This window comes from Schistocerca gregaria, chromosome 7 (assembly GCF_023897955.1).
Source record: "Schistocerca gregaria isolate iqSchGreg1 chromosome 7, iqSchGreg1.2, whole genome shotgun sequence".
NCBI classification, from domain to species: Eukaryota; Metazoa; Arthropoda; class Insecta; order Orthoptera; family Acrididae; genus Schistocerca; species Schistocerca gregaria.
This window is the reverse complement of record NC_064926.1, coordinates 439,915,624-439,941,038: the sequence shown is the minus strand read 5'-3', so window position 1 is coordinate 439,941,038 and position 25,415 is coordinate 439,915,624. Positions and strand designations below refer to the sequence as shown.

General features: G+C 38.9%; 1 protein-coding gene across 4 annotated transcripts in view; it reads left to right on the top strand.

Moving 5' to 3' along the window:
* The window catches only part of LOC126281645 (transmembrane protein 131), a 353,143-nt gene that overhangs the window by 141,270 nt on the left and 186,458 nt on the right, over positions 1 to 25,415 (top strand). For all 4 annotated transcript variants that reach the window (XM_049980780.1, XM_049980779.1, XM_049980778.1 and 1 more), the window contains exons 11-12: positions 10,449 to 10,705; positions 12,271 to 12,447. In XM_049980780.1, the coding sequence (XP_049836737.1) occupies positions 10,449 to 10,705; positions 12,271 to 12,447 (434 nt within the window). The remainder of the gene's footprint in view (positions 1 to 10,448; positions 10,706 to 12,270; positions 12,448 to 25,415) is intronic.

Genomic DNA, 25,415 nt, shown 5'->3' with positions numbered 1-25,415 from the left:
CCACTCTCCAGACCAAATCCGGACTCATTGGGAATTGGCATTGGCCCACAATTCGACTGCCCAGGTGGCATGTTGTCAACTCCACTCTAGATGTTCCCTTCTGTGAAGATACATCAGAGGTACACAAACAGCAGGTCAGCAACAATAAAAGCCACTGTGCCGAAGCCTTCTGGACAACATTTGTCTTGATACAACACATCCAGTGGCTGGTACAAGGTCAAATGCCAATTGCTGTGCAGTACTAAGGTGGTACCATCATGCCATTATAGCCAAATAATAGTCCTCTCTTTCTGTTATCACACGTGGTCGGCACTGCCCTGGTCTTTTGGGTACCGTTTTGATCTCTATAAATTATTGCAAAAATTTGAGAAACAATTGAATGATTCATATTACCCCATTGGGCCTCATCAGTTTGCGACTGTCCTCCTTCCATTCTTGTTATGGCGCTCCACTGCAGAATGTCTGGCAGGTGTCTTCTTTGTACCATACTGCACCATCTGTGACTGTATAGACAGAGATTATGGATGTGGGACTACCTAGTAAATACTACACTGTTCTATAGGTGCCCTGACATCGTCGTTGACGTGGTTGTCTGTTGACCAGAACGCCATTTTGTGTACAGAAGACAATTGTACGGACATCAGTTGATTGTTTGTATGATTATGGCGAATTAGACACAAGACAGGGTAATAGCAGTTCGTTGCTTTAATTTTGGACACCAGTGTGTTTAACTAAGCTGATTACTCCAATAGTTGGCCACTGTGAACACCACATCAAAGACTCTCAGCTGTTCATTGAGAAAATTAAACAAATTCGATTGGCCCAAACAATATTGTAGTCAGCCTAGATGTAGTTTCACTATTTACAAAGGTTCCTGCTGGGGACATACTTAAACTGTTGGCAGAGCATTTGCCTCCTGAAAATTATTGTTGTAGTTGTGCTGGAAAAGTCCCTGAGCTTCAAGCGCTAATAGAAAGCACAGAATCTGATATCGTTATAGGTACAGAAAGCTGGCTAAAGCCTGAAATAAGTTCTGCAGAAATTTTTACGAAGTCTCAGACGGTGTTCAGGAAAGATAGATTAGGCAGAATTGGTGGTGGAGTGTTTGTGTCTGTCAGTAGTGGTTTATCTTGTAGTGAAGTCGAAGTAGATACTCCGTGCAAACTGGAATGGGTGGAGGTTATACTTAACAGCCGAATTAAGTTAATAATTGGCTCCTTCTACCGACCCCCAGACTCCAGTGATACAGTTGCGGAACAGTTCAGAGAAAGTTTGAGTCTCGTAGCAAATAAATACCCCACTCATACGGTTATAGTTGGTGGGCAGTTCAACGTTCCCTCGATATATTGGCAAAAACACTTGTTCAAAACCGGTGGCAGGCAGAAAACATCTTCCGAGATTCTCCTAAATGCTTTCTCTGAAAATTATTTCGAGTAGTTAGTCCACGAACCCATGCGAATTGTAAATGGTTGCGAAAACACACTTGACCTCTTAGCCACAAACAATCCAGAGCTGATAGAGAGCATCATGACTGATATAGGGATTAGTGATCACAAGGTCGTTGTAACTAGGTTCAATACCATTTCTTCCGAATCCATCAGAAACAAACGCAAAATAATTTTATTTAAAAAAGCAGGTAAAGTGTCACTAGAAGCCTTCCTAAAAGACAATCTCCATTCCTTCCGAACTGACTATGCAAATGTAGACGAGATGTGGCTCAAATTCAAAGATATAGTAACAACAGCAATTGAGAGATTCATACCTCATAAATTGGTAAGAGAGGGAACGGATCCCCCGTGGTACACAAAAAAGGTCCAAACGCTGTTGCAGAGGCAACGGAAAAAGCACGCGAAGTTCAGAAGAACGCGAAATCCCGAAGATTGGCTAAAATTTACAGGCGCGCGAAGTTTGGCATGGACTTCGATGCGAGATGCCTTTAATAGGTTCCACAACGAAACATTGTCTCGAAATTTGGTAGAAAATCCGAAGAAATTCTGGTCGTATGTAAAGTACACAAGCGGCAAGACGCAGTCAATACCTTCGCTGCGCAATGCCGATGGTACTGTTACCGACGACTGTGCCGCTAAAGCGGAGTTATTGAACGCAGTTTTCCGAAATTCCTTCACCAGGGAAGACAAATGGAATATTCCAGAATTTGAAACACGAACATCTGCTAGCATGAGTTTCTCAGAAGTAGATACCTTAGGGGTTGCGAAGCAACTCAAATCGCTTGATACTGGCAAGTCTTCAGGTCCAGATTGTATACCGATTAGGTTCCTTTCAGATTACGCTGATACAATAGCTCCCTACTTAGCACTCATATACAACCGCTCGTTCACCGATAGATCTGTACCTACAGATTGGAAAATTGCGCAGGTCGCACCAGTGTTTAAGAAGGGTATTAGGAGTAACCCATTTAACTTCAGACCTATATCATTGACGTCAGTTTGCAGTAGGGTTTTGGAGCATATACTGTATTCAAACATTATGAGTCACCTCGAAGGGAACGATCTATTGATACGTAATCAGCATGGCTTCAAAAAACATCGCTCTTGTGCAACGCAGCTAGCTCTTTATTCGCACGAAGTAATGGCCCCTATCGACAGTGGATCTCAATGTGATTCCGTATTTATAGATTTCCGGAAAGCTTTTGACACCGTTCCTCACAAGCGACTTCTAATCAAGCTGCGAGCCTATGGGGTATCGTCACAGTTGTGCGACTGGATTCGTGATTTCCTGTCAGGAAGGTCGCAGTTCGTAGTAATAGATGGCAAATCATCGAGTAAAACTGAAGTGATATCAGGTGTTCCCCAGGGAAGCGTCCTGGGACCTCTGCTGTTCCTGATCTATATAAATGACCGGGTGACAATCTGAGCAGTTCTCTTAGGTTGTTCGCAGATGATGCTGTAATTTACCGTCTAGTAAGGTCACACGAAGACCAGTATCTGTTGCAAAGCGATTTATTAAATATTGCTGTATGGTGTGGCAGGTGGCAGTTGATGCTAAATAACGAAAAGTGTGAGGTGATCCACACGAGTTCCAAAAGAAATCCGTTGGAATTCAATTACTCGATAAATAGTACAATTCTCAAGGCTGTCAATTCAACTAAGTACTTGGGCGTTAAAATTACGAACAACTTCAGTTGGAAAGACCATATAGATAATATTGTGGGGAAGGCGAGCCAAAGGTTGCGTTTCATTGGCAGGACACTTAGAAGATGCAACAAGTCCACTAAAGAGACAGCTTACACTACACCCATTCATCCTCTGTTAGAATTTTGCTGTGCGGTGTGGGATCCTTACCAGGTGGGATTGACGGAGGACATCGAAAGGGTGCAAAAAAGGGCAGCTCGTTTTGTATTATCGTGTAATAGGGGAGAGAGTGTGGCAGATATGATACGCGAATTGGGATGGAAGTCATTACAGCAAAGACGTTTTTCACCGCGGCGAGATCTTTTTACGAAATTTCAGCCGCCAACTTTCTCTTCCGAATGCGAAAATATTTTGTTGAGCCCAACCTACATAGGTAGGAATGATCATCAAAATAAAATAAGAGAAATCAGAGCTCGAACAGAAAGGTTTACGTGTTCGTTTTTTCCCGCGCGCTGTTAGGGAGTGGAATAGTAGAGAGATAGTATGATTGTGGTTCGATAAACCCTCTGCCAAGCACTTAAATGTGAATTGCAGAGTAGTCATGTAGATGTAGAAATGATAAAGTTGTTTTGACATTTTATGGTGACCACCTACTTCTTGTATGACACACGAAATGGCTCTGGGTTCTCCGTTGTTTCCAGCAATGGCTAACTTTCTATTGAACATTTTGAGGACCATGCATTAAATTGACCATCCATCTCCATTTTATTGTTATGTTGACCATACGTTTATGGTGTGGCTACATAGGATAGAAGCTCCTGGACACTTTGAAAAACATGTGAACAACAAGCACCCAAACATCCAGTTCACTGTCGAGTCAGTGAAAGATGGAAGGCTGTCAGTTTGAGATGTACTATTGCATTGAAAGTTGGATGGATGCCTCGACCATTCAGTGTGCTGCAAGCCGACATTGATTTATGTCTTGGTACCCAGAGTTTTTACCATCCAGTCCACAAGAGACCTTTGACACCTTCTCCTACACCACAGCGTCATCAGCAAATAAGAGCAGATTGCTACTCATCCTGTCTGTCAGACATTTAGGTATATAGCCATCTTGTCGCACTTCCCAGAGGCTCTCCTAATAATACCCTTGTCTCTGATGAACACTTGCTGTCGAGAACAGCACACTTGATTCTATTACGTAAGAAATCTTTAATCCACTCACATATTTTGGAACTTATTCCGTACGCTTATACCTCTGTTGACAGTCTGCAGTGGAGCACTCTGTCAGATACTTTTCATAAATTTAGAAATTTGGAATCTGCCTGTTGCCCTCCACCCATATTTTGCAGTATGTTATGTGAGAAAGGGCAAGCTGAGTTTCTCACCAAGGATGCTTTCTGAAACCATGCTTATTCGTGGACACAAGGTTCTCGATCTCAAGGAAATGTTTTTTATTTAAACTGAGAAGATGTTCAAGAATTCTGCAGCAAACCAGTGTTAAGGACTTTGGCCTGTAATTTTGTTGGTCTGCTCTTCTACCCTTCTGATTTACAATAAATGCAAGCTAAGCAATGGGCCAGTGTCATAGAGTAGAAAAGACAAAGGCAGTTTACAACTAATGTTATAGTAAGAATTAGATTTTGTGTGGCAATCCTAAACATTTGATGAGACAAAATAAATTTTAACACCCAAGGTTTTGTACAATCTGTGAAAGATCATGGAGAAAATAAACTGAACATCTTACTTTTCTTTGAATGTAAATGTTTAGATCTAGAATTTCTAAGTGAATTTATGTGACCATGTAGTCGCATTTGTACGCAAAGGAAAATCCAGAAATTGAGTTAGGTAACTAAATAAATGTAGGAAATGCTTGGATTCTGCACTGAGCTGATTTTACTAACACCTTTCACACTACCGTGCCACCTGTGAACACTGTAGCAAAATCGTCAGTAATCTTAGTCTATTTGAGGACAACTTATTGTCTGTCATCACTAGGAATCTGAAAATGAGCCTTAGCATTCTAACACTGACTTTAAAAGGAAGTAGTGATGGGGGACCTTTTTTTACAGGAACTTTTGCTCTTTCCGAAATGGTTTTTGCTCATTTTTTCTTCTTGGTGTATTTAAGCTTCCAACAAATGATTGTTTCTGTTAAGCACACTGAACAGAGTGCTTATCTGATTTAAAGTGTTTATTGACATTATTTTTGTGTGATTTTAGGTGTTGACCGACTTATGCAAATGTTGAATATTTCTCAGGTATCCAGCCAGGTGGCGTCATTCAATAGGCGTGATATTTCAGCAAGCCGACTTCTTGCCATCTTCAGGCATTCCTGGAGTTTGCACCCAGACTGCGCTCAGAGACAGCTAGATGGAGGCTGTGGGAGAGGGGTTAAAGACGATATAAAGTCGGCATCCATCAGAGATCAATCAGTCTCCGGGAGTGCCTGTAGATGACAAGAAGTTGGCTTGCCAAAATATCACACCCATTGGAAGACACTACCTGACTGAATATACAAGAAGTATTCAAGACATTATCTCTCTTTTTCCCTACCAATTCTATAATTACAAAATATGCAGAATAATGATTTTCACCTTTTGTTAGCATTAACATTCATGAATCTCATACTTGACAACACTACAGATGGAACCAACAAAGTACGTCTTGTGAAAGTAGAACCAAAAATAACTCTATTTGCACATTAGGGTAAAACTGTTGACTCTTTTTTTTTTTTTTTTTTTTTTTTTACACTATACTACAGAACGTGAACACTAAAGTCAGCAACAACTGTAAACAAACTAGAATTAAGACCAAAAGAGGAGAGGGGTGCAGTGTGGGGAAACAAGATCTGCATCCCTCTCACACGGCAGTCAGCCTACACCTGTGTTCTGTATGTATGTGAAAGCAGAGGTGACACATGGTCATGAGGATCACCAATGCTTTCTGGCTTTTAATTGAACATCATGATGGACCAGAGTTAGTCTCTTCATTAACTTCGCATTTGATAATAGCTACTGCACAATTGCTTCTTGAGGTTGTAAACAAGGTACTTAAGACCCTTCGCCTCTATCAGTATTTGATGCTAGCACAGTTCATAACACACTCCACCTGAAACAACCATTTTCAAATGTCTGCATTATACCAGCTTTTGAACCTTAGCTAACAGACAAACATGTACGTTTCTTTGTTCTAAGATGCTGTGTCCACAGGTGAGTCTTACATTATAGTATGCGACGTGTATCTTATAGGAACTGTTCAACCATCAACACTTGCCGTTGCACTAGAGCATTGAGCCTGGTGATACTTCATTGCATTCGTGCCCGTTGCTTTGCAGACACGTACTCACAAAACATTGTTTCCAAATTGGGCTTCACCAGATGGTGTGCAATACCAATAACTGAACATTAGTTATATTCTCCATTTTGTATTCCAAAAATACAACTATTTCAAACTATTTCTGATAAAATAGTTCTTATGGATGCAACTCGCAATGAAATAGCATTTATCAGGTGATTTGCTTTGTGAGTTGGCTTTTCATATGAAATCCTTTGAGGAGGGAGGAGGAGAATTACAATTTTGCAGGCTTACCCAATTTCTGATGATTGACTGATCTGGCCTTGTAACAAGAACCAAAATGGCCTTGCTGTGCTGGTACTGCGAACGGCTGAAAGCAAGGGGAAACTACAGCCATAATTTTTCCCGAGGGCGTGCAGCTTTACTGTATGATTAAATGATGATGGTGTCCTCTTGGGTAAAATATTCCAGAGGTAAAATAGTCCCCCATTTGGATCTCCGGGCGGAGACTACTCAAGAGGATGTCGTTACCAGGAGAAAGAAAACTAGCGTTCTACGGATCGGAGCGTGGAATGTCAGATCCTTTAATTGGGCAGGTAGGTTAGAAAATTTAAAAAGGGAAATGGATAGGTTAAAGTTAGATATAGTGGGAATTAGTGAAGTTTGGTGGGAGGAGGAACAAGACTTCTGGTCAGGTGACTACAGGGTTATAAACACAAAATCAAATAGGGGTAATGCAGGAGTAGGTTTAATAATGAATAGGAAAATAGGAATGCGGGTAAGTTACTACAAACAGCATAGTGAACGCATTATTCTGGCCAAGATAGACACGAAGCCCACACCTACTACAGTAGTACAAGTTTATATGCCAACTAGCTCTGCAGTTGACGAAGAAATTGAAGAAATGTATGATGAAATAAAAGAAATTATTCAGATAGTGCAGGGAGTTGAAAATTTAATAGTCATGGGTGACTGGAATTCGGTAGTAGAAAAAGGGAGAGAAGGAAACGTAGTAGGTGAATATGGACTGGGGCAAAGAAATGAAAGGGAAGCCGCCTGGTAGAATTTTGCACAGAGCACAACTTAATCATAGCTAACACTTGGTTCAAGAATCATAAAAGAAGGCTGTATACATGGAAGAAGCCTGGAGATACTAAAAGGTATCAGATAGATTATATAATGGTAAGACAGAGATTTAGGAACCAGGTTTTAAATTGTAAGACATTTCCAGGGGCAGATGTGGACTCTGACCACAATCTATTGGTTATGACTTGTAGATTAAAACTGAAGAAACTGCAAAAAGGCGGGAATTTAAGGAGATGGGACATGGATAAACTAAAAGAAGCAGAGGTTGTACAGAGTTTCAGGGAGAGCATAAGGGGCAATTGACAGGAATGGGGGAAAGAAATAGAGTAGAAGAAGAATTGGTAGCTTTGAGGGATGAAGTAGTGAAGGCAGCAGAGGATCAAGTAGGTAAAAAGACGAGGGCTAGTAGAAATTCTTGGGTAACAGAAGAAATATTGAATTTAATTGATGAAAGGAGAAAATATAAAAATGCAGTGATTGAAGCAGGTAAAAAGCAATACAGATATCTCAAAAATGAGATCGACAGGAAGTGCAAAATGGCTAAGCAGGGATGGCTAGAGGACAAATGTAAGGATGTAGAGGCTTATCTCACCAGGGGTAAGATAGACGCTGCCTACAGGAAAAATAGAGAGACCTTTGGAGATAAGAGAACCACTTGTACGAACATCAAGAGCTCAGATGGAAAACCAGTTCTAAGCAAAGAAGGGAAAGCAGAAAGGTGGAAGGAGTATATAGAGGGTCCATACAAGGGCGATGTACTAGAGGACAATATAATGGAAATGGAAGAGGATGTAGATGAAGACGAAATGGGAGATATGATACTGCGTGTAGAGTTTGACAGAGCACTGAAAGACCTAAGTTGAAACAAGGCCCCCGGAGTAGACAACATTCCATTGGAACTACTGACGGCCTTGGTAGAGCCAGTCCTGACAAAACTCTACCGTCTCGTGAGCAAGATGTATGAGACAGGCAAAATACCCTCAACTTCAATAAGAATATAATAATTCCAATCCCAAAGAAAGCAGGGGTTGACAGATGTGAAAATTACCGAACTATCAGTTTAATAAGTCACAGCTGCAAAATACTAACACGAATTCTTCACAGATGAATGTAAAAACTAGTAGAAGATCAGTTTGGATTCCGTAGAAATGTTGGAACACGTGAGGCAATACCGACCCCACGATTTATCTTAGAAGCTAGATTAAGGAAGGGCAAACCTACGTTTCTAGCATTTATAGACTTAGAGAAAGCTTTTGACAATGTTGACTGGAATACTCTCTTTTAAATTCTGAAGGTGGCAGGGGTAAAATATAGGGAGCGAAAGGCTATTTACAGTTTGTACAGAAACCAGATGGCAGTTATAAGAGTTGAGGGACATGAAAGGGAAGCAGTGGTTGGGAAGGGAGTAAGACAGGGTTGTAGCCTCTCCCCGATGTTATTCAATCTGTATATTGAGCAAACAATAAAGCAAACAAAAGAAAAGTTTGGAGTAGGTATTAAAATCCATGGAGAAGAAATAAAAACTTTGAGGTTCGCCGATGACATCGTAATTCTGTCAGAGACAGCAAAGGACTTAGAAGAGTAGTTGAACGGAATGGAAAGTGCCTTGAAAGGAGGATATAAGATGAACAACAACAAAAGCAAAACGAGGATAATGGAATGTAGTCGAATTAAGTCAGGTGATGCTGAGGGAATTAGATTAGGAAACAAGACACTTAAAGTAGTAAAGGAATTTTGCTATTTGGGGAGCAAAATAACTGATGATGGTCGAAGTAGAGAGGATATAAAATGTAGACTGGCAATGCAAGGAAAGCGTTTCTGAAGAAGAGAAATTTGTTAACATCGAGTACAGATTTAAGTATCAGGAAGTCTTTTCTGAAAGTATTTGTATGGAGTGTAGCCATGTATGGAAGTGAAACATGGGTGATAAATAGTTTAGACAAGAAGAGAATAGAAGCTTTCGAAATGTGGTGCTACAGAAGAATGCTGAAGATTAGATGGGTAGATCACATAACTAATGAGGAAGTATTGAATAGGATTGGGGAGAAGAGAAGTTTGTGGCACAACTTGACCAGAAGAAGGGATCGGTTGGTTGGACATGTTATGAGGCATCAAAGCACCACCAATTTAGTATTGGAGGGCAGCGTAGAGGGTAAAAATCATAGAGGGAGACCAAGAGATGACTACACTAAGCAGATTCAGAAGGATGTGGGTTGCAGTGGGTTCTGGGAGATGAAGAAGCTTGCACAGGATAGAGTAGCATGGAGAGCTGCATCAAACCAGTCTCAGGACTGAAGACAACAACAACAACAACAACAACAACAACAACAACCCAATTTCTTCCAACACTATAGCCTTTTTAGTGGAAAATACACTTTCTTATTTTTATTGGCTGTACTAAGTTATTGATTAAACATTGTAATTAATATGCAAGAAAATAATTTAACTGCTGCCTAAACATAATAAAATTTAGTTTTTTGTATAATATGTATCTTTTCCACAATTGTTTTTTAACATTTGTTTCTTTTGTGCGTAATACTTTATTGGAATTTTGTTTCTAGTTAACACTCGTGTAAAACCAAACAAAGGAAACTTCAGACTGAAATTCTGGTTGGAATCTCGGTGATGGTAGTCATGTGTGCAAGACGTGTGCTTGCTTGTGTGAATGAATGTATGTGTTTTCTTTGCTGAAGAAGGCTTTGGTGGGATACTATAATGTGTAACAGTCTTTTTGCTGTGGATGCCTGCAACTCAACATGTTGATACTAAAGTAATAGTAATACATCAAATTCCACATGAGATAAAATTTAAACTTTTGCAGCTGTAACACCTCCTTTGTGTGTGTGTGTGTGTGTGTGTGTGTGTGTGTGTGTGTGTGTGTTCTTCTGTTTTGGATGTCTGAAGTTTTTGAATCTTTTTTTTCATATTCTGTATTATTGTCATTGAAGTTACATGTGGTCTGTTGCATTTACAGGGAAAGCTGCATTTGAAGGCAAAGATTACAATGGAAAAATAATTATTAGAAGTAAACAGAATCAACATCAGCTCATAATACCCTACATGTCACAAGTTCTTGAAGGGGGCTTGGACTTCAATTCATCTGTTACACAATACTGCTCTGACATAGGTGGAAACAGCAGTGCTCGAAATTTTACTGTAAAAAACACATTCAAGATACCTATAGCTTTAATTAATGTTACCCTTCATAAGGAAGCAAGAGCTTACTTTATGGTAAGCAAAATTGTGCTATCATAGTATGCTTGAGATATTTGATTAACAGTAAGTGTTATTTTCTTTAATTTTTTTTTTAAATGTAATTTCTTTATTTTTACTCTCTCTCTCTCTCTCTCTCTCTCTCTCTCTCTCTCTCTCTCTCTCTCTCTAATGCACTATTGGTGATTTGCAACTGACAGAGGTTTAAGATAGTGATAAAAGCTTTGTGCATTGGTGTTCATCTTATTCTTATTCTCATTCAAATCATACACCAAAGGAAACATTTTTCATTTTCTTCAGTAGTTTTTTGAAGTTATGTGTATCTTAGAAGTTTACAAAAGAGAGAAATATGGTGAGGAGATTGAAACCTATTTTATATGTGCAGACCAAAAATAATTACTGGAGAGTTTGAATGGAGGGGAGGGAATAGAAAGGAAGAAGTATAGTTAAAAAAAATTCTAGAAGGCTGCATTTATCTATTTACATACCTTATGAAAATGGATTTGCCCGTGCTTACACTTGTGCGCTCGCACACTTGTGGTTGTGCTCGTGCATGCACTTGTGTTAGCATACATGCATGCTTTTGTGTGCGTGATGAAGTAATAGCAACACTACGGCAAAGTTCTAATAGCTATAAATTTGTTTTAAAATCTAAAAATAAGTTCACAAGAGATGATTGATTGAAGGGACAAATCAAAGCTTACAATTGGGAAAGATGTTAGCTAATTAAAGAAAGACTAGAAATGAAACGGAGTGAAAAATTGAGGCCCAATGTAAGGCCGTATTTGGTTTGAATTTGTTTGTGTTGTAGTTGATTTGCCATGAGTCCTTTCTTTGTTTCCCTCTGTGGTAGTTTCAGTACACCACATGTGGCATCATAATACCAGATGTACATTCATTTTTATATTTTATATCATTTTATTAATGTAGACTGTTCACAAATTGTTAAGATTGTATTTTATCATTGATTTTTGTAAACTGAATTTGTATTAGAATAAAAGCCCCAATCCTTCGTTTTGCATCACCACTCGTGACCACTGGCTTATCTTAGTAGTCATTGCAGGTATGTTTTAGCTTCAGTGTATGTTTTGACATGCACCGGTGTTCATGTGTGGACACTACATTGTATACTGTCATGTTTATATGTCTTGTGGCCCGTATCTTACGTGCACATCTGGTTGTAATGCGCAACTTATGTAAGTGGTCTGTTCTCTGCCTTTGATCAGGTTTGGAATTTTGTTAAGCTTTCATTGCTATGTTCATAACAACCAGTGCATTTTATTCTTCAGGATGGTTTAATAAAGGATGAGCCATCTGAAACTGGTCATCATTAAGTAAATAAAATTTCCTACCCAACTTAAATGGTTCCTCTAACAGTTATTGTAAAATTAGGGATAGTAGACTTCACTTGCTGTTCATACAGTTTGTTCATGATCTTACAGGCAGACACATGTAACTCACTGGTATTGAGTATTTCATATTCTTTTTTCATCTTTTAGTTTCATTTTTTCTGCTTTGCATTTAATATTTTTATCTCCAAGGATAGGAACACTGAAATAGTGATGTAATTTTGCTCTTTACAGGTTCAGAATTTCACACCAACTGTGATAATTCCAGATAAGACAACTGTGCTTTTTCAGTTGTCCTTGAAGCAACACATTGTACCACCAGATTTGAAGCTGGAAACTTATTTATATTTACACACAAATGTTTCAGTAGTAACAGTGCCATTACTTTATTATAATGGGAAGCTAGAAAAGGTAATAACTCATTCATTTCTTATTTTTCATATGTTTGTTGTGAATATATGTGTAAAACATGGTTTAATTTTCTAGTATCTATTAATTTTCCAGTTATTTCAATTGTATGCCAAAGGTCAGATATCTCCATTGTTTGCTACTAACTACCACCAAATAGTACCTACAAGTTGCTTGCTTCATTTCTCGTGCAGCGCAGACCACAGTCACATGTACCTCACTGTTCGATTTTCCAGGAAATTGGTATTTTCCTATACACATTGGAATCAAAATTATCTAAGAACAAATTATCCACATTTTCAACAGTATGAAAAGAATGTACATAGTGTAAATGAAAATTGTTTACAACTTACCACAGTGGTGTAGAGGAAGTTGAGATGAACAATTTGATACAGGTCATTTGTGATCCTCAAGTTGAGAAACTATCACAAATTGCCCCACAAAAACCACCTAACCTTCAGTGCTTGCACAGTACACAAGATTTTCAGTATTCTCCCACTCCCTGGCACAAAGTATTGGTGCATAGAAAGAAAAAGAGACCTCTTTTGTAGAAACTTTAACATAGTTTTTCATTTTATACTTGGATAATATTCATTAAAGGCCATTGTTTTTGGGTTATTCAAGAGAAATGTACAAATGTGACTTTCAAACGCACCCCCACTCATACACTGAATCCCCACTGGTTAGGATTTTTAATATGTTGTTCATGGCACTTCCTCATATCATTGTACAAAAATTTATAGCTACATGAATTGTTTATCATATTTGACCTTTTTTGATCTTCATTGCCTGGTTATATTATTATTATTGTTATTATTATTATTGTTATTATTATTATTTATTATTATTATTATTTATTATTATTAATCCATTATGTGCCAGCTTAGTTGTGAACTTACAAATTATAAACCTCACATTTGTATAAATTTTACATCACAATTTTGTGAATTTTAATGGTGTGAAATTAAATCTTTTTCTTTGTCTGGTCTTCGTACTACAAAACTACTGTGTTTGCGGTTGTTGAGTTAAGAGCAAATTGTAAGCATAATTAGTTTATGCATAATGATTCCAATATATTCATGGAAACAACCAACTAAGTTGGTGTCATAATAGCCTAGTCAGTAAAGACCAAAAATGATAAAATACGGGAAGTAATTCTTATAGTCCAGATTTTTGTTCTCGACTTGATAGACCTCAGGCACCCTGTATCAAATTGTTCATCTTGACTTCCTCTACAGCACTGTAATACAACGTAAACAATTATTGTTCACCCCTTGTGTAACTACTCACCATGTAAAGTAGTTGTGGAATGGCAGACAGGCACAATGAAGAAGGTGCTGTATATCACTCAAATATTGGACTAAGTCCATCATCATCTCATACATGACCACTGCCATCCCCGGGCACTATGACCCGACTGCTACTGCGACTCAGGTGAGCAATGAACTTTGCTGTGGTAAGTAGTGGGGGGGTGGGAGGGTGGTACAGAGGAGGTGGGGGACTAAGGAGGGGTAGCAGGGTAGGGTTGGGAGGAAGATGTTAGTGTTGCCTGTGGGAATGGACATGGGCATATTGGTGACAGGATAGTGAGTTCCTGGATGCTCCATAGGTAAGCTGTGTGGATCGAGGGAGGAGGAGAAGTGAGAACCGATAGAGGTACTCAGGGTACCCTCCGCCACACACCGTCAGGTGGCTTGCAGAGTGTAGATGTAGATGTAGAAATGGCTGCAGTGGAACTTCGATTTTTATGTTCTCTGATTTTACAGTTTTCACGATTCTACACCATAAATTCATAGCCCCCGTGAAAAAATGAGAAGATCAATGCTAAAAATTCTCTTTTTATTTTTCTTCTTAGTAAGATTTGCTCGATTCTGTGTTCTTACTCGCCATCTCATTTGATTTTGTCCCGTTTTCTTCCTATTGACATTTGATGTGACTGAAGGAGTTATAAGTGACACAAAAGACAGACGGTTCAAAATGTGGGTGATAGTGGAGTTAAGAGAATATTTCAGGCTATTGTGGAGAGGGGAGACATGAGAGTGGATGTGCTGACATAATCGACAATCGGCATTACCAACACAACTTGCAATGTGTAGCTTCATTGCACAATGATAATGGGTTGAGTATGTTTTACATACTTTTTGCAGGAACTGATGTAATTGTGATGTGATGGAGCTGTGAAGGCTATTAGGAATGAGGGTATCGATTTGTCGATAGCTATAACCTCAAGTTGATGTTTAGGGATCTGTTGGTGATAGGATAATCTCAGTTGTAGCAAGAACTCTTTGGGGATTATGTTTGTGATTGTGCAACATGTGAAGGATATGGAAGAATATTAATGTCATTGCTCATCATTTAATTTGCAACAACAGGGTGTATACGACCCGGGACAACCGGGAGATCCAGGAAAGACCTGGGAATTTTTTCATTCGGGAAAAAACCAGGAAAAGCCTGGGAATTTTTTAGAATCCCGGGAAGTTTTCATTGTTTTAGTTTTCAGTTAATTTTTTGTAATTTTGACTGGTAAGAACCGATACTCTAACAATGTCTATTTCTGTATCCCACTACTGCAGAATAATACTGTAGCAACAAAACATGAACGTGAGAATAAAACTTAAATTGCAAAGGAAGTGCACCACATAAATACACACAAAGCTCATACAAGCGTCTGCCAACAGCAAAATGTGTGAAAGTCGTTAGGAAGACTATGGAATGCTCCTTAACAACAAATTACGTCCTGTGAGCGTAACGTCACAATTGTTTACATTAGATTCATTTAAGCAGTTACGAGCGGGCTCATGTGCATGTGCAGTTAAGTACCTTCTCCCGCTTCTGGCTACAGAAATTCTGCTGTTGGCGGCTGTGTAAGCAGCAAACCGGGGTATCTGAAATGGGCGACAATTTCTGGGGGGTGGGGGGCAGTTTAATATTCTTGAGGAGAAAAACTTTGTTTCACAAAGCACCTAGAATCGAGCGTACGTTGGTTTATTCAGAGTTTAGTTGATTTTGAGACACATCCCTATAGGTTTTTGAACACATTCCAAGTTGATTTCTGAATGAATTAGAAGTTGGTATTTGAATGCGTGCATAGTGTACATGAAGTCTCTGCCAGAGGAATCCATTAAGAAATAAACTTTCTTGCTGACAGGAGGGGACAGGGCTATACAAGCGGAGCGGAATAAAGCCGAACGGGTGAATGTCAGTCGCCGTTTGTTTATGTGATTGACTGGGTTTGCGAATGATCAACGTTGTTATAATTACCAGCGAAATCCAGGATTCATACTACCAGAGTGGAAATAAACTACTAACAGGAATAACAGGTATGAAAGATTACGTGCATCCAAGAAAATGAAATTCTGATAGAAAATTTTTGGGCAGACCGCTACACTAGTAACGGCCAGTTGTACAGACCCCAGTAGCCGCCTAAGATCTATTCTGAGAGTAGCGCGGAAAACGCGTAGTATGAACATGTAATAATGCCTAACCGGAGAATAATTGTGCTGGATAACTAAATCAGTGATTCTGTCAGGGTTAGTAGAGTTACTCGGAGAATGAGTTTTGTCAGTGGTAGGAATAGTTATAGAATTAGTGATGAGAAGATTGTTTGTTAGAATGAGGAAGGAGAAGAAATGGGGACATCACACAAATTATGGAAGAATATGATGATTCCAAATTTATACAAAAATTTCCTAGTACTACTTTTCGATCTCATGCTTGAGAAACTGGAGCATATGAATGAAATGTGAAACTATTTCCTAACATAAACTTTTTTGCTTCTAGTAGGCTAAATAGGCATTTCATATTGGTACCTCGTGAATTATATTCTGTCGTATTATAAAAGTGACCATTATTACCAAAATAGTCTCACTTATTTGGTGTGTGCTACAATTGCTGCAATATCAGAAAGGCCTATTTTCTTTTATCTAGTAGACAGTGACAAAATAGACATAATCAGATTGAGAAACCACACCAGTCTTGGGTGGTTGTTGTTGTTGAGGTTGTTGTTGTTGAGGTTGTTGTTGTTGTTGTTGTTGAGGTTGTTGTTGTTGTTGTGGTCTTCAGTCCTGAGACTGTTTTGATGGAGCACTCCATGCTACTCTGTCGGTGTAAGCTTCTTCATCTCCCAATACGTACTGCAGCCTACATCCTACTGAATCTGTTTAGTGTATTCATCTCTTGGTCTTCCTCTACGATTTTTACCCTCCACGCTGCCCTCCAATATTAAATTGGTGATCCCTTGATGCCTCAGAACATGTCCTACCAACCGATCCCTTCTTCTAGTCAAGTTGTGCCACAAGCTCCTCTTCTCCCCAATTCCATTCAATACCTCCTCATTAGTGATGTGATCTACCCATCTAATCTTCAGGATTCTTCTGTAGCACCACATTTCAAAAGTTTCTATTCTCTTCTTGTCCAAACTATTTATCGTCCATGTTTCACTTCCATACATGGCTACACTCGATACAAATACTTTCAGATACAACTTTCTGACACTTAAATCTATACTCAATGTTAACAAATTTCTTTTCTTCAAAACGCTTTCCTTGCCATTGGCAGTCTACATTTTATATCCTCTCTACTTCAACCATCATCAGTTATTTTGCTCCCCAAATAGCAAAACCCCTTTACTACTTTAAGTGTCTCATTTCCTAATCTAATTCCCTCAGCATCACCTGACTTAATTCGACTACATTCCATTATCCTCATTTTGCTTTTGTTGATGTTCATCTTGGGCACTATTTGTTTTAATGGCTTTTTCAGTATCAGACAATGATATTTCGATTTTTCATGTAGCAAAACGTTTGACGAATTTTGATAGGGTAATAGATTCTTACACAGAAAGGAAAGCAAGCCATGTAAAGCTGTAGCAATATTAGACAGAAAAAAATCTAGGAGCTAAGGACTGAATATATGTGTACTGTTTTGCTTGTCTCTTGTCTATACTGGTTTTATGTATCCTACATTTAATTTTATGTCACAGAGAACAGTAAATTATTAGCTAATAGGCAGTAGAGAGTCCAAATTTTCTGAAGAATTATTGTTCTTCCGGTTACAAATAATCCCATCCAGTATTAATTGTGAGGGGCGGGATGTCAAACCGGGCGACTCGATGCAGGAGAGGCACCACAGGACATTTTAATTTCCGCTATCCTGAATATAGTTTAATGCATCCACTACAAAATATACACATTTGAGTTCCACAGTTCAAAATGCAGTGACTTGCGGTAGAAGTATGCTGTGTGAAGAGGCGTGGCACTGCACTTTGGCACACTTAAGACCGACAAACACTTCTTACATTTCCTCGAAGTTGTATGTTTTATGCACCAGACTCTTCAGAAAGATGTGCGCTAATAAGTGCACATATTTTTGAAATTGCTTAAATCACAGAGCATTTGACTGTCATTTAAAAGTCAACTCTTTGATGACAAGCCACTCAGAAGAATTTCAAGCCCAGAAGATCAGAGATTTATGTCAGTATTAAAAATTTTACTGGCACATTTGTGTGACGTATATTAAAGCGTAAAACACGCAAAAAATATCAACATTATATGTGAAAGCTTAGCTTCTCTTGTAGCTTTTTAATCTTAGAGACAAATATTACATATGAAAGCTTTGTTTCCTTGTAGCAACATTACATATATTAATTTAAACCATTAACTTTTCCTGTTTGTGTGTTTGCGCTACTTAACAGTGATGTTGCTATTCACCGACTACATCATGTGTCCTATGCTCTGAATATCTGCCGTTATCGGCTAGTGAGATCACGACATGAGCTATGACTGACTTACAAAAACGCATCGCAATCTCGATTTCAGTGCTTTGGAAAGTAACATACGGTGTTCAGTGGAATGTGAATTTATACTTTTGTAATACCATTGCTGCGTACATGTTGCTGCACATCAAAGAACATTCCAAAACATATTTTTTTCCTGTGTGTTTCGTTTTATAAAGTGCCGGGAAATTATAAGTTGCTGTATAAAACCATAATCATTCAAATGACTTAAAAATTTTATAGTTCCGAGGGAAAAAAGTGTGTTTTCACCCAGGAGAAAGTATATTTTTAACTGGGAGATCTGGGAAAAATCTCTTAGGTTCCTACCTAACAACACACTCTGAAATCTCCACATATTCAGAAATACACAGCAAAGTATTTTTGAAACGGAACAATACAAATTCTATTGCTTCTCACTTCACTCACATGAATGCAATCTGCCCTCTAGGTTTCTGCATAACCACAAACTCAGAAATCACCACACATTCAGAAATAAACAGGCAAATATTTATTTCATCCTTCGTTCTCTAAGCAGACAGAAATGTTTATCAACAATGAACACTGCAGAACATATTGTATTATGATCATAACGAACGTGTTAACAAACCATGACAATAACATTATGCTACAGCTTACTCAACTGAATTGTGTATTGTGCATAAGTTATCATAAGACCTCTTGAACCCTTACATTGTTGGTGCTTTATTAACTGACGTTTAATGATAAGTATGACATTTTTGTGATATCGTACTTTCAATGCACTGTTGCTTTGAAATAGCATAGTGTGCTCACACATTACACACTACAAAGTAAATCAAACAATGGAAAATTAGGATGGAATTTAACTGTGTGTGTGTGTGTGTGTGTGTGTGTGTGTGTGTGAGAGAGAGAGAGAGAGAGAGAGAGAGTTGTGTTTGCATGAGTGTGTGCATATGTGTGTCTGTTGTTGACAAAGGCCATTGGCCGAAAGCTCTAAGTGTGAAAATCTTTTTGTTGTGCATATCTGCAACTCAGCATCTCCACGATAATATAACTGCAAAGGAAATGAATAATTGAAATGCACATAGTTCATACAGGGATCATTCACAAGCACTCGCAAAAGACAATAGTCAAAAGACCACTAGGGACGTAACAACTGCATAAGTAGTGTAAAGTGGCATCCACTCTACCACTGGAAATATTTTTCTGTTAGCAACATTATTTCCTACAGTATTTTGTATCTGTTTCTGATTTCGTTTTTTGTTTGTGTTTCTGTCCACACTGGTAGCAAACATTTCTCAGTGTACTCGCATCATGTGCTATGCTATTTGTTATGTCATTTTTGTATTGTCTGCCATGTCATGCATGGCGACGAGGAAACTGTATTGTGTACTGCTGCAGTATTAATACTCAAAGGTTCATGCAAGCAAAATGAAAGACAATGTCATCATTGTTTATTATTTATTTATTAATTTATCATGACTAATCTCCTGGTACACATATCTGTGTATCATCGTTTTACAGAGTAAGGTTGCGTTTATCAAAGAATTTGGTATCTGGTTTTAAAACTATGATATTTCTGTAGAGAGTATGTATAGTAGTTGTTAATGGTCGACAAAATTGGATAAGTTGTTGTTGTTTGGAATCGATTTGTTCGTTTGCATACAGTCATCATTTTTGACGAGCGAAAGTATACCATAGAACAACTGGTGGGAAAAACTTGCCACTTATGGGAACTGAATATGGAAGACAGCTCTGATTTCCCTAATTTCACTTGGATATCATCTAACGATTTTGAATTTCTGGCAAATATGGTGTTGCCATCACTTAAAAAAAGAGAAGATAGAAATTTCGGGAAAGCCATTACAACCAGACATGTTGTTAGTCTTAGTTTTTTGTCAACAGGAGATTCATTCCAGAGCCTTGAGTATTTATTTTGCATTTTGAAGCAGGCTACGACAAATGACCTTGTTTCCTTTTCTACGCAGTCTTTATCAATTTTTGCTTTTTTTATTGGTGAATAAAAAATGTCTCAAACACCTGTTTTGGTATATAATTTGTGGTCATAGCATGTCTGAAAATAGTTTGATTATCTTTTACACAGATACCAGTCTCAATTTTTTTTTGTTGAGTTTTCACTTACTGTTACGCATCTGTGATTTTTAAAGTACTGATGAAATTCATTACCACAGATTATTGTACAAACATTGTACTATACATTTCATTGCCTTCATTTATATAGGTTTTATACAGACTACTGGTGAGGATTATGATTTTTAATTATATATGCGAATTATATATATAAATATGCAGTAAATGAAGCGGGCAAAAAGGAATACAAATGTCTCAAAAATGATATCGACGGGAAGTGCAAAATGGCTAAGCAGGGATGGCTAGAGGACAAATGTAAGGATGTAGAGGCTTATCTCACTAGGGGTAAGATAGATACTGCCTACAGGAAAATTAAAGCGACCTTTGAAGAAAGGAGAACCACTTGCAAGAATATCAAGAGCTTTGATGGAAACTCAGTTCTAAGCAAAGAAAGGAAAGCAGAAAGGTGGAAGGAGTATATAGAGGGCCTATACAAGGGCGATGTACTTGAGGACAATATTATGGAAATGGAAGAGGATGTAGACGAAGATGAAACGGGAGATATGATATTGCGTGAAGAGTTTGACAGAGCACTGAAAGACCAGAGTCGAAACAAGGCCGTGGGAGTAGACAACATTCCATTAGAACTACTGACAACCTTGGGAGAGCCAGTCCTGACAAAACTCTACCATCTGGTGAGCAAGATGTATGAGACAGGCGAAAGACCCTCAGACTTCAAGAGGAATATAGTAATCCCAATCCCAAAGAAAGCAGATGTTGACAGATGTGAAAATTACCGAACTATCACTTTAATGAGTCACAGCTGCAAAATACTAACACGAATTCTTCACAGACGAATGGAAAAACTGATAGAAGCCGACCTCAAGGAAGATCAGTTTGGATTCCGTAGAAATGTTGGAACATGTGAGGCAATACTGACCCTATGACTTATCTTAGAAGAAAGATTAAGGAAGGGCAAACCTACGTTTTTAGCATTTGTAGACTTAGAGAAAGCTTTTGACAATGTTGATTGGAATACTCTCTTTCAAATTCTGAAGGTGGCAGGCGTAAAATACAGAGAGCAATAGGCTATGTACAATTTGTACATAAACCAGATGGCAGTTATAAGAGTCGAGGGACATGAAAGGGAAGCAGTGGTTGGGAAGGGAGTGAGACAGAGTTGTAGCCTCTCCCCGATGTTATTCAATCTGTATATTGAGCAAACAATAAAGGAAACAAAAGCAAAGTTTAGAGTAGGTATTAAAATCCATGGAGAAGAAATAAAAACTTTGAGGTTCGCCAATGACATTGTAATTGTGTCAGAGACAGCAAAGGACTTGAAGAGCAGTTGAACGGAATGGACAGTGTCTTGAAAGGAGGGTATAAGATGAACATTAACAAAAGCAAAATGAGGATAATGGAATGTAGTTGAATTAAGTCGGATGATGCTGAGGGAATTAGATTAGGAAACAAGACACTTAAAGTAGTAAAGGAATTTTGCTATTTGGGGAGCAAAATAACTGATGATGGTCAAAGTAGACAGGATATAAAATGTAGACTGGCAATGGCAAGGAAAGCATTTCTGAAGAAGAGAAATTTGTTAACATCGAGTATAGATTTAAGTGTCAGTAAGTCATTTCTGAAAGTATTTGTATGTTGTGTAGCCATGTATGGAAGTGAAAGGTGGATGATAAATAGTTTAGACAAGAAGAGAATAGAAGTTTTCGAAATGTGGTGCTACAGAAGAATGCTGAAGATTAGATGGGTTGATCACATAACTAATGAGGAGGTATTGAATAGAATTGGGGAGCAGAGGAGCTTGTGGCACAACTTGACTAGAAGAAGGGATCGGTTGGTAGGACATGTTCTGAGACATTGAGGGATCACCAATTTAGTATTGGAGGGCAGCGTGGAGGGTAAAAATCGTATAGGGAGACCAAGAGATGAACACACTAAACAGATTCAGTAGGATGTAGGTTGCAGTAGGTACTGGGGGATGAAGAAGCTTGCACAGGGTAGAGTAGCATGGAGAGCTGCATCAAACCAGTCTCAGGACTGAAGACAACAACAATAACAACAACATGCCAATGATGTAGGTCTTTGCTTGTATTTTTGTGTTTTAATGTTTTTCTCTTTTTCCTCAGTTTTGCAGTTTTCCTAAGTCTGGACTGTACGAAAATGTAAGCTAAGGGGTTTTACTATGTACGCAGGAGTGCTGGTGGGCTAGCAGATTAGAAGGCATGCGAAAGGTGGGACTGGGATCAGAGAAGCGGATAAGTATGTGGAGGATAGGGACTAGCAAAGGTGGAGGCCAGGGGGTTACAGGAATGGGGAATAAATTGCAGGGTAAGTTTCCTGCTGCACAATTTGGAAAAAAAATGGGTGTTTGTGGAAGAATTTAGATGCCATAGGCCATGAGTCTGCCAGTGAAATCCAGAACATTGTGTTGGATGGCATGGTCTGGAACTTGTTGATCTAGCTCTCTCTTGGCCCCTATTTGGCAGTGGCCTTTCATGCAGACTGACTGCTTTTTAGTTGTCATGCCTAGGTAGAATGCCGAACATTTGGTTGACATAATGGCTGCTTTCACAAGGTATTGAGGTATTGAATCGGGGGGGGGGGGGGGGGGGGGGGGGGGAGAAATTTGTGGCACAACTTGACTAGAAGAAGGGATCGGTTGGTAGGAGATATTCTGAGGCATCTTGGGATCAACAGTTTACTACTGGAGGGCAATGTGGAAGGTAAAAATCTTAGGAGGAGACCAAGAGATGAATACACTAAACAGATTCAGAAGGATGTAGGTTGCAGGAGGTACTGGGAGATGAAGTAGCTTTTACAGGATAGAGTAGCATGGAGAGCTACATCAAACCAGTCTCAGGACTGAAGACCGCAACAACAACAACAACAACAACAACTACAACCTAGGAATTACAGTTACAAACAACTGAAATTGGAAAGGACACACAGAAAATGTCGTGGGGAAGGCAATATTGCGGTTTATTGGCAGAACACTTAGAAGATGCATCTGATGTACTAAAGTGACTGCCTACACCACACTTGTCTGTCCTCTTTTGGAGTACTGCTGCACGGTGTGGGATCCTTACAATATAGGATTACTGGAGTACATGGAGAAAGTTCAAAGAAGAGCAGCATATTTTGTATTATCGCAAAATGTGTTACTGACGTGGTACAGGATTTGGGGTTGACATGAAAACAAAATCATTTTTCAATGTGGTGGAATCTTCTCACGAAATTTCAATCATCAACTTTCTCCTACAAATGTGGAAATATTTTGTTGACACCAATCCACATAGGGAGAAACGATCATAATAAAATAAGGGGAATTAGAGCTTGAAATATGCTCACTATTTTTATGTTCTTGAATTTAGCATATTTCGTTGCAGTACTCACTTTTCCGTGAAATGTTTATAAGATAATATTTGACTTTTCTGTGTTGGCTTCAGTCGTCTAGTGAAAGTATGATTCCACAATGCTTTTTTGTCGGCTGCAGAAGTGACCTGGTTCAATGCGTTTTCCTCATTTTTGGTGCTTCAAATACCATTTCTTCGAATGTGGTTCCTTCTTGATGTTTATATATAAAAAATAGTAACATAATTCATTTTTCCTGTTGACTAGCAAATTATTGTAACAGCGACTTACACATTGTTCCACCGTCACACACACCGAGAGTTCACTGCCGACTGACTACGGTCAAAGATGACTCCAGTGTCAAAGACATTTTACACAACACACAAGCTTCCACTTGTAACCAGTCTCTTTGATATTCTTTGTCACATCTACTAATATTAATCAGTGTGCTGCCACTCTCAAACATATAAGCAAATTAGCATAAAATAAGGCAAATTACAATTTAAAAATAATATATTCTAACAAAAATATATGCCAAGAGGTAGTTGCCTGTCCTATCTGAGGCGCTAGGATTCTGGACAACAGCTAGTGTACCAGGTAGCCTCTGCCATGCAAGGTGGCACCCATAGGGAGAGTCTCTGATTCAAGTCACATTGCATCAGGGCAGACGATCTGCAACTAAACAGATCAAACTCACCCACACCGGTAATGTGCCAGCATGACAGTCTCATCAGACTGAAAGCAGGATTTTAATGCAGAGGCTTAAAAACAATCACATGGCATTTCCGTCTTTGGTCATGCTGTGGGATGAGAATCTGGCAAGGAGACATGGAGGTGGACAGTTCACCCTGTTTTTGGTATGCTCCAGAACTGATGGAAAATCTTTTCCAATTACATAGCCAGTGTTTTTCATTGAAAATATTGAAGATAAGTTCAGAGGAGTTGCTGCAGTAGAAAATATGAGAACTGGATCTTTGTTGGTTAAAAGTTTGAATGCTAACCAATCACAGGCACTTCAGACCCACAACAAACTCTAGCCAGTTAGCATGTCTCACGATAACAAACTTTTTGCAGGATTAAATATTTCATTTTCTGTTGAGACCCAATGGTACAGACAATTGAAGGGCTCCATGTTAGCCTAGAGCAGCACGGGGTCCATTTTGTTCATCACATCCAAAGAGGACATAAAGGTAGGAAACTGGAGCTTTCATCTTAGTCTTCATTGGGAATGTTTTACCTGAAGGCGGTAACATCATGGTTTTATAGCTATGATGTCGGGGCCCTATTTTTCTCCTCCTGTGAGATGTTTTAAGTGCCAGAGTTTTGGACACACTTTTTACTACTGTGCTAATGAGGCTACTTGTGGGCCAAGCAGAAGGGCAAACATGATGTTCAATTTTCAAGAGGGAGAAGAAAAAATGTTTTACTGAGTGTCTTATGAAGATGCTAAGAAAAAGTCTGAAAAACTCCACCCAGTCAATATGACATCAGACTTTCCAAATATTGTGTTAAAATTCACACCTAGCACAATGACAAGGTCTCAAATAGCAACCTCTGGCCCTCGCCACATGTCAGTGCCTATTTTTCAGTTGGGGGAGGGAACTTAAGTTATCTGGGACCCCAAAACCACCCAATTGCGTTGTCTTCCTCCAGCATTATCAGGGTAGAGGACACTTGCTAAGCTATACCCCTCCTAGGACAAATCAGACCAGCAGTCTCATCACCAACTAGTGGCTGACAGAGACACAGGCTGCAGGTT